Source organism: Danio rerio, chromosome 18, assembly GCF_052040795.2.
Source record: "Danio rerio strain M-AB ecotype USA chromosome 18, GRCz13ab, whole genome shotgun sequence".
NCBI classification, from domain to species: domain Eukaryota; kingdom Metazoa; phylum Chordata; class Actinopteri; order Cypriniformes; family Danionidae; genus Danio; species Danio rerio.
The window spans coordinates 12,527,501-12,537,500 of record NC_141038.1 but is presented as its reverse complement, the minus strand read 5'-3'; the positions used below and the strand labels follow the sequence as shown (position 1 = coordinate 12,537,500).

Below are 10,000 nucleotides of genomic sequence, written 5' to 3'. Positions count from 1 at the left end.
TTCAAGAGTTCACACTTAGAAATTGCTTGATGCTATTAGCAGGTTTGGGAGAGAACCCTGAGCACTGAGATAATTCCAGGGGTCCCGCCTGGTCAATAAGCATATAAGGTGGTCTGAGATCAGGTAGGTCTCAAGGGCTCCCCCTGGTAAAATAAGACAGTAGAAAATAATGCAGTAGGGCGAAATCGGTCTATTTATTGTAGACTTGGACCAATCTGATTGGATTATTGCTGATTACAGATGAAATACCAGCGGCGATTGATCATATAACACGCTCCTCTTGAAATTAGTTTGTAAAACTTCACTTGAAATTATTTAACTGAAGTGTTACTGTTTGTCTAAAAAGGCATTATAAAAAGCTGTTAATGAAGTATTGTAATATTTGTTTAATTTTGGTTTAACCATGTTAACTATTCGAGCAGTTGTTTCATTACATTTTCCGTGTTTGAAGGCATTTTTATTCAATGCCATACACCCATTTCTTCAGAAAGGGATTTTTATTGGATATTCTTCAAGTGAATTTGGACATAGCAAGCTTAAAGGCTGTTCTGATGGTGCATTTTTACCACTGTGGATGAGCCTGATAATGCACAATGTGAGGGCAATAAATCTGATGGAACAAATGTAATAAAATTGAGCTAATTAAAATAATATTTTCTCTTTTTAATTATCAGATGTCCACTTGCAGCCAGCACATCATTTAGTTGTAAGAGACAGATTTTGATTCAAACAAATTGCTTATTTGACAGTTGTCTTGACTTGTGAAATCTTTAGTGGAAATTGAAACCGTGCACATTTACTGTCTTACAGTTGACTGTACAGTATGTATAAAACATATGCATACTATCCAATGTCAATGCTTGAAATAGTGCTATAATCCCTGATACTGATGCACTGGCAACTTACCAGTGCTTCTTGCGCTGCATAGGTGGGGCATAGATTAAGTTTTTTAAAATACTAAACACTACTCAAAAACCAACCTTTAAAAATGTTTCACGTCACTGCCACATATTTCTAGATATCAGTTATATTTGAAAAGCCAGTGAATGCAGGTGGTGGTTTATCTAAACATTTTTTTGGTTATTAAATTATTAGACTTACTTTTGCACTTATTGTAACTCTAAAGCTTCTTTTTTATTAACATCTCCACAACCCCATGCCCTAGTCGAATGTGCAGCCGCGTGCTCGGTCTCATATTCACCTCCCTACCCCCGTCCCCTTCCTCCACCATCAGCTCATGACTTTTTTTAATTCATCATTACCCTCACAGACTCTCTTCTGGCTAGCCTGCACAGTTGACAGCGCTGAACTTGTATAGGCATAAAGCAGTGATGATAAGCACATTAAATCTGCTGTATTGGCTAGGGGAGGGGCTAGAACCAACAGCTGCTGCCTTATTGGTGGTCTGTAAGTCAGGGGAGGGGCTGAGTGGAGCGAGAGAGAGAGAGAGAGGTGAGAGCTTTGCGCTAGGTTGGGAGGGAATGCCCACTAGATGCGGCTGCTGATAATAGCATGTATCAGCACCAGAGCAGTTACTGAGAGCGGAGACAGAGAGAGGAGGAGAGGAGCAAGGATAAGCATGTCGTGCCGGAGACTGGTTAAGTCAGAGCAGCGTGATTGATTCTGGCAAGCAAGAATAAAAAAAAAAAAAATTATAAAGAGGGATCTAGAGAGTCTCTCGGAGCGCAAAATCCCGAGAGGAGAACGGGGGTGTAAGTTAGAAGGCTGTGGGAACTCATCAAGTCTTCGTGGAAAGACAGAGCTGAGGTCAGCAGGCAGGAGTGTGGGATGAGCAGCAGCTGAACCAAACCCGGACATTTCCTGGGCTGGGGGTGGACACTCTTTTTGAGAGGACGTAGGGTGAAGGAATACTGCTGAAACTTCAGCTTCACTCAACGTGCACCTGCTTGTGGGAGTAACGCTTCTGGATATTACAGCAAGGCTCCCGGGCAAGCTGTCACATCCACTAGAGCGATTTTGCAAATCCGCTGTCTGATTGACTTAATCCTGATCTTTTTATGTGAAAGAGAAAGACTAACACTTTTTAGAGCACTAGAGCGCAAGTTCAAGGTGCTATTCCAAGAGACATGATAGAGAATGAAATAAAGAGTGTGGCTTCCGTTCCAGAGCATGGAGAAGTCAAGTAGTGAGGAATCCGCCATCCACCGTAGCCCCTCTGTGGACAGCCGTGACTCAGACTTTGCCCAAGCCTCCACCTCTGGACGGCCGTTCGGAGGACGAGGTTTTACCGCCGGTGCCTTTTACGGGTCCACTGGGCCACGTGCACAGACCGCTGCTCAGAGTGGAGCGGCTGCCGACGATAAAGGCAGCAATAAGTACAAAGCTCCGAAAGGCAGCAAATACGTGGTCTTTTACCTGGATCTATCCTTTGTGTTCCTTCTAGAGTTCAAGAAGTGCAACATGGCGAGAGGCTGCCTGTGCTGTCTAAAATACATGATGTTCGTCTTCAACCTCATCTTTTGGGTAAGTCCCACTTTGACTTTTCTCACCTGCTCTGTTCTTCCTCTCTACAAGTAGTGAGGTATAAATGTCTGCTGAGATGTCATGGGGCATCACCCATGCTGGTACAGGGACTTTCCTGTCATGTGTTTGTCCTACGTTACATCAGGCTAGCCATGCTCTCATTTACGTACATGCTACTATTTTTGGCTGCCTTTGAGTCTCCTGGGGCACCCTGGGAAAACTGTGCCACTCTCCCAGAATGGGTTTAGCTTGCAAGTTGCTTTGATGAGATGCTGTGATGTGTACACAAGGATTGTAAGAAAGCAGTCCATGTATTCTCTTTGATCGCATTCAGTCATGGCTGTTAACGACTCTGAATATGTTGGGAACTGACGTGAGAGCTGTTACATGCATCATCAGTATCAAGTCAACAGACACTTTGGTTAAATTTTGGTTCTACATTTCAATCAGTTTACAAGGTGTACTCTGCTAAATTATGATGATGGTGACCCAGTTTGCAAAACTTAAGCTCTTGTTTTTGTTATCCCCCTTGTTTGTAATGAATATCACAGAAAAGATGGAGGCACTGGATTAAAAGCTGATGGGAGAGAGTGTGTGTAGGTCATTGGGCCGAGTCTATTGTGCGGAGGCACTCATGCATAAACACTAATCGCATAAGCTAACGATGTTCACCTCGCACTTGTACTCTCAGAAAGTATAATCTGAGTCGCTACTAGAGTAACATAAGGTAGCATACAATACTTTTCCCATCAATTGGACTCTTTGTGACAAGTGAAGATGTGTGAGTTTATATATAAGCTTTATATCAGAGCTTCAGTAAAGCCCAGCTAAGTTGTGAAATGTAGTGCAGGATGGGTATCCTTTCCATAATAACTGACCTTGTTTAGTCTTGACAAAGGCTTAAATATTAAAGGTGTGTGTGTAAGACACAAAACATGTGGAGGTGTCACGGGGCATGTACTAGAGACTAGCAATGCACACATACGTGTGTGATCCTATTGTTTTCTACCAGAGTGACACCCGTGCAAGGGCTTTTGCAGTTCAGTGGAGCATTAACTCCATCCGTAGCTCTGACGAGAGGATTGCGGTCAAGGGTTGTGAACTTTGATGTGATGCACCGTCAGTGAGATCTTGAAATCCCTGAATTGCTCTTTAAGCAGCCAAGGCTAATAGAAAAGGTTAGTTGTAAGTAAATGGGTGTTAATGAGTAGTAGCAGCAAGATCCGCCTTGTCCTCTGCCCATGAGGCTCCTTCTGTCAGGTAATTCAGATGTTCCTCTAGTAATATGCTTTCAACCATTCCTCAAACGACCTGAGTTGAGTTCCCTAAGGTCATTCCAACATTGGGAGCAATCAAATCCTAGAACTATGCGTGTGCAGTTACCAGTGTGTGCGTGTGATTTAGGGTTATGACATGCCTCAGAATGTGATGCCGATTGAAGCTTGGTGATCTCCATAGGAGAGTGTGCCTGTGTATCATGACACCCCTGGGACTACGCTCCACTTGCTTTGGCGCTCCAGGAATCGCAAGGTTATCATTCTGTGGAACACTGAATCTTGTCACCCCATCTGCTTTAGAGAGCCAGGTGCTGCCGCCTGCTGCCTCTTCACAAGGCTTACGGTTGTAACTCGAGGCACTAGGTAAATAAAAGCAGGATCCTGTGCAGTTGCTCGGGACCATCTGTCTTGTTTTTCTTAGGTGGATTAACTTGGTTTGAGCTGGACAGTTTCAGCACAGATTAGAGCATTTTGTGGTGAGCTTGATCACACCATGCTGTGTTCCTGATTCTGAAGAGGTAAACAGCATGTCTAAACAACCCTATACATGTTTTTAATGTATTTTTAATGTAATTTACCCCAGTATTACATGTATAATACAATTATTAAAATTATAATTAAGCAGGTTTCTCAAACCCTTCAGTTTTCTCAAACTCCTCAGTTTGTTTAAATGTTTTTGTAATATCAATACTTTGTTTATGAATTTATTTACTTACTGCTTGGTTAATTATTTACTCTCTTGATTACAATTTAAGCACTTATCCCAACAAATAGCATTGCAGTGCTTTGAAAAACTATTGATTTAGTGAAATATTAGTACATTTTTTATGAAAGGGCCCTCTAGCACCTACTCAAAGCATTTAGTCCCATTAATTCTAAATTAATCAGCACATCAATCTGTGATCAACTATTTTAACAGAAAATTGCATTAGTTTAATTACTTCAGTTGTTAATTGTTAATGAAAATCGATTGCTAATGTTTGATTGGGCTACCTTACTAAATGGTGTCAATAGCCTCTCAGATTCAGACAAGCCTGCCAGGTTCGTTACAACCTCATTTATTGCTGGCGAGCTGTGTAATTTGTCTATATCATTCGAATCAGGCTGAGCCATATTTCACAGGGATCTTTCAGTGCTTATTCTTTGTCCACCTCCTATCCTTTTACAGCCTTACAGCTAGCTCAAGCACTACTGAAGGATGCTCCACAACATCCTTTGTAAGAGATTGAATGCACATCCTCATTTCACCGCCATTATCATATTACATCAAGCACATTCTTATTCAAACAATACTGCCACCTCAGCAGTTTGCTCCAAAGGTGTGCTGCTCCTTATCAAAGCCGCTGCCTCTTTGTTTGTGCCCTCGCATTTATGAATTCTGAGTTTCACTCCAGGGATTGCAGGGGATTTATCTGCCATTTGGTTCATGGTAACAAAAGATTAGGACGCCTTGTCGATTTAATCACCTGGGTTGACATTTTGGAGTTTGAAATGTTGGGGTTGGCGGGTGCTTTTACAGATCTGAGAGTCAGTCTCAGGGTAGTTTGGGAAGGGAGGCGTGTGCTGTCGAATGAATGAGTGGAGGTCCACACTGCGGCACTGGCACAATCCCTCCACCCTCCCTACTAGCTGTTTTTTTTTCCTATAGAGCTTTTATCCAAGGCAGCAAAGCTGGTTTTATTTCATTCATTCATTTTATTTGTTCCTTTCTTCGTAAAACCATTTAAGAGCTTTGATCTTTTTTTTTTTTCCAGGAAGATATTCACAAATTAACAAACTTTCACAAGTCTGTTCTTACCTTCAGCACTTTCTCTTGACAAGTTGGTTAATCTGCACCTTTTATTCTAAAGGGGAAAAAAACACTTAAAGTAGTAATAGATTTTTTTCTTCTGTTGCTTCTTCAAATGTCTGGACTGTGAAAGAAAAGTCTTTTGTTTGGACTTGTATAAAATACTTAAATGCATTGCTTTACAGATGCGTGTAGTTATATTGCACCTGTATGTAAAAAGAACTGAAGGCAGGGCTGAACGATATTTAGAAAAAAACTAGCATTGCTATATTTTTATTCACTGCAATATACATTAAATTGCAATATAAATGCAACTTCACCAGATGACTTGAATAATTTGTGAAGAACTCATAAAGTTAGATTAATTGGGATGATTCTGTAGGGGAGCGTATGTGCATTAAATGCCATTAAAGTCAAGTTCAACAGACAAAAGATGCAAATAAGCAATCATTTATTATTTTCTGGGGAGTCAAACAGTATTCAGAAGCAGAAATTTAAGAATCACTGTATAATAATAATAATAATAATAATAATAATAATAATAATAATAATATCTAATATTATTATTATTTTTATTATTATTATAACACTAGAGCTAGGCCGATAAATGATAATATATTGAATCGCAATAAAATTTATGTCAATAACAATGATAAGCTCTGGACGTTTTTAACTCTATATTGATCTAAGAGCCAATTACACATCAGAAATGTGCAACAATGAGAATCTAAAAGTGTGTTGATTGAATTTTCAAATTTTCGGCCACCGAAAATTTGAGATTCCAGAAGTATGAAATTTTCGAAATGTATTGAATTCGATACCTTCGAGATGCATCAAATTTTCGAGATGTATTGAATTCGATACATTCGAGATGTATCAAATTTTCGGCCACCGAAAATTTATTGACCGAATATATTTTATGCCATTTAATGGACCCTCTAATTTTTCTGCTTTCAGTCATTGTTGGGCTATTAAATCTGGAAGCATTACCAACTTACATCGAAATATATTTCGTTATCATTCAAAATGGAAAATAATTATCAAGATAGCATTTTTGTCCTATCACCCAGCCCTAATTAACACTGTATCGTTTAAATTAAGAAAGTTATTGTCTAATGTTTAATTAATCATTAATCTACAAATGTTTATTTTTATTGTGCCCAAATAGCTCAAGTTTGCTTCAGATTCTTAAAGTCAGGCCTTACAAACACATGCAAATAATAAACTTTCACTCAAGTTAAAATTTGAATTTACTCCACCATGTTGTAACTGTAATGTCTGGTCAACTATAATCCTAAATACATTGCAGATGCCTGCCATGTGACTAATGCAGACTTGAACCTACCCATATTCTTAAACCCATCCCACCAAGAATACAAGTACATTGCACCTTTTAAATTTGTCTTACAGTATGTAAGTACATTTCATAAGGATTGCACCAATTATGTGTAGATTATTTCCAGTGATATTGCTTTTATACCTTCAATGAAGTATTAACTACAAAAAGAAAGTATGACAAACAAGCTTACAAGAAAGCAAAAAGTGTCAGGCCAAGCTCTTATATGCTCATTTTCTGACTCTTAACGGAAATTGGATTGCCACCTACACAGTCATTAATCAGGGAGATATAAGCAGAAAAATCTTTTTGTGTGGATCTTTAGTGCTTGCTTGTGTTAAAGCTAGAGCAGACCGTTTATCACAATATTGTTATTTGTTAATATATATAATTTATAAAAATAAACCTAATTATTAAAATGTAAGAAATATTTTTTTTCTAATGTGGGCCTTGTATTGGCTATTTGTTTCTCCTAAGTGAATATATCCAAAGGGATCAGCTCTGTTGTACTACAGTAGTTACTGAAAAATAGTAACTAGTTACAGTTACTATTTGCTTCATTCAAAAAGTAACTCAGTTCATTTATCGATTACTTACACCAAAAAGTAATGCATTAAAAGTAACTTTGAGTTACTTTTCCATTGAACATTTTTAATGCTCCCGTTAATGCCCTTATAACGTCACTTCAGTGCTGCATGGAGAATACACTGTTGATCAGCTTCACAGATTTAATTAATTTGCATTCTAACGACTAAAACACAAGACAGACTTAAACAAAAAGTCATTTTTAATCACTAATTTATTTGGCAAAATTAATTTATTTACCAACGGACAAACACATCATATTGTAACATTAACGAAGTTACTTTATTTTATAAATAATGTGTTACTGTATAAATTACTGTCAAAAGTAATGCTGTTACAGTATCGCATTACTAGTAGGCCTAGTATGGCCAACACTGGTGTTCAGATCTAAGCGTTTAAGGTAACAGCAGATTGTTGAAAAGATGAAATTAGATTCTGGACAAAGACAAATGTATTCACTTTACCAAAAAAAGTCATCCTTTAAAGAAATGATAAACCACTTGTTTTGATTTTATTTTCTCACAATTGTTCTATTTGTGTTCTACCACTGGACAATTCCTTTCGGTTTTTGTCCGCATTACGAATTTAATCCGAACTGAATGCGACAGATTTGTAATTAGTCCCAGTTTGAGCATCTGATAAACTTGTTTACCACTTTCTTGTCTTGCCATTATTTACTCAGCCTCTTGGTTTTCTGCGTACCTGGGGAAAATTCCCTCAATAAGTGCATCTAAATCTTTGATTTCCTTTTGTCTTTGTCTCCTACATGTTGGAAGGACTCATTAGCCCAGGGATCTGCTTGGATCAGTCGGAGATGTGTTTCCTTCCAGGGGGTCTGACATTGTGGAGTGCTTGGAAATCTTTATGTAGAATAAGTTCAGCATAAACCCACATTATTTAAATACACAACAATTAAAGCTATTGTGACTTCGTAATAGTCCATTTTGCTCTTTATTTGTAACTTATGTTTGTGTTTTACCTTCAGAGATATATGCCTAAGCATCCGTTTGGCCCGAAGCCCAGAGGTAGAGATCTGATAAAAGCCTATTCAATAGTGGACCTGAAGCTGCAGGCAGGGTGGCCTTCATTTTCAGGGTTTAAGGCAGTTGTTTGGAACATGGTGGATCTGTTTTTGTCCTTTCTCTCCCGCTTTTGATTCAGAGCACCTCATTGCTCAATTAAAAATAAGTTTACCCTTAAGGGCAAGATATGTTCTCAATTCTCCATAGCACCTTAGATATAAAAGTTGATTAATTTGTCATTTTTATTTTCCTCTACCCCCATGAGGATATATATATATATATATATTTTTACCTGTGTAAGAGCTGTACAGGGCATAGTGAAGAAACACAAGCCTATATGTCAAAATCGTAACTGTTCTTGTTAAAAGCCTTGATGAATGACGAGTGTTGTTAGAAATGTAGGGCGTTCAGCAGTTTCTTTCAGCGTTTTATTAGCTGTTGTAATCCTGCTGAAGTGTCATGTAATGCAGGAGCTAAGTGTGTGTTTTTTGGCTGCTGAATGGGGTTGTATTGCTCTTTCAGGGTTTTAATACTATAAGTGCCACACTGTTTTAGGGTGTGCTGGATATGTTGGCTAATAGAACGGCTATTTTAGTGAGATTAAAGTGTGACATCGATATCTTTTCATAGTCTTTTGCATTTTAATTAAGTGACGGTAATACGAACATAACACAAACTAAATACATTTAAATAACCCAAACCAGGTCTAAAAGCAACACATTATTCCGAAAATGTACCCCTGTATACTTTTCTGGAGAGCGTGAATTATGTAGCCAGAGCTGTGTATGGCTGGACTTCGAAACAAATGCTAAGGGCTGGTATGACACCGCCGATGGCTACTGTTTCTTTATGCGCTACCAGCTGACCTATTACCTCCATGTGGATGGCTTTTCTGCTGTTACTAGATTGCCCAGTAGCTCACCTCGTATTTTGATGAACTTGAGACACAAAGAGGAGTTGACCGCGACGACGGGGTTTGAGTCTGGTGTAGAACGTTACCAGAAAGAAGGTAAAGCAAGAACAAAAGGCAAAAAATTAAATAAACTAGTAAATAAAAAAGTGAGAACGTGGGAAGATCTGAAAATGTAGTAAATATCAGGTGACCGTGAGGTCTTTTCTTTTTTTTGGATTGCTTTTGAAAACACTATCGGTTGAGTTTAGGGAAGGGAGTGAGTGGGGGGATCGGTCGGTCGGATCGGGTCACCCCATGTGGATTTATGTGAGAAGAGCAGGCGCGAAAGGCACTTGCAAGAGAAATTTGAGATCTGAAAAAGAGTACACAGTGCCCTCTGGTGGATTCGCAGAAACAAAAACAGCAAAAAAAAAATGTACCACATATTTTGTGCTGACAAGAAATGTATACAGGTAATAATGTATGTAAATATACGTAATAATGATCCTGGGTAGCCTAAAAGTATCATTTTTCTTTTGGGATAAGAAAATGGTCTTTTGAAATTCTTTACTCTGATTGCCTGAAAGCTATGCAATAACAACATTTAATGCAAAT

At 38.6% G+C, this 10,000-nt stretch overlaps 1 protein-coding gene across 8 annotated transcripts in view; it reads left to right on the top strand.

Moving 5' to 3' along the window:
- tspan9a (tetraspanin 9a) overlaps positions 1–10,000 on the top strand; it is a 390,559-nt gene that overhangs the window by 215,343 nt on the left and 165,216 nt on the right. For 3 of the 8 annotated variants that reach the window (XM_087293026.1, XM_087293025.1, XM_087293027.1), the window contains one exon: positions 2,405–2,484. In XM_087293026.1, coding sequence (XP_087149152.1) covers positions 2,422–2,484 — 63 coding nt within the window. In that variant the 5' untranslated portion in view covers positions 2,405–2,421. Of the gene's footprint in view, positions 1–1,534; positions 2,535–10,000 lie in introns of those variants that run through there. The other 5 variants (XR_015514757.1, XM_087293024.1, XM_087293030.1 and 2 more) reach the window with 3 other exon arrangements.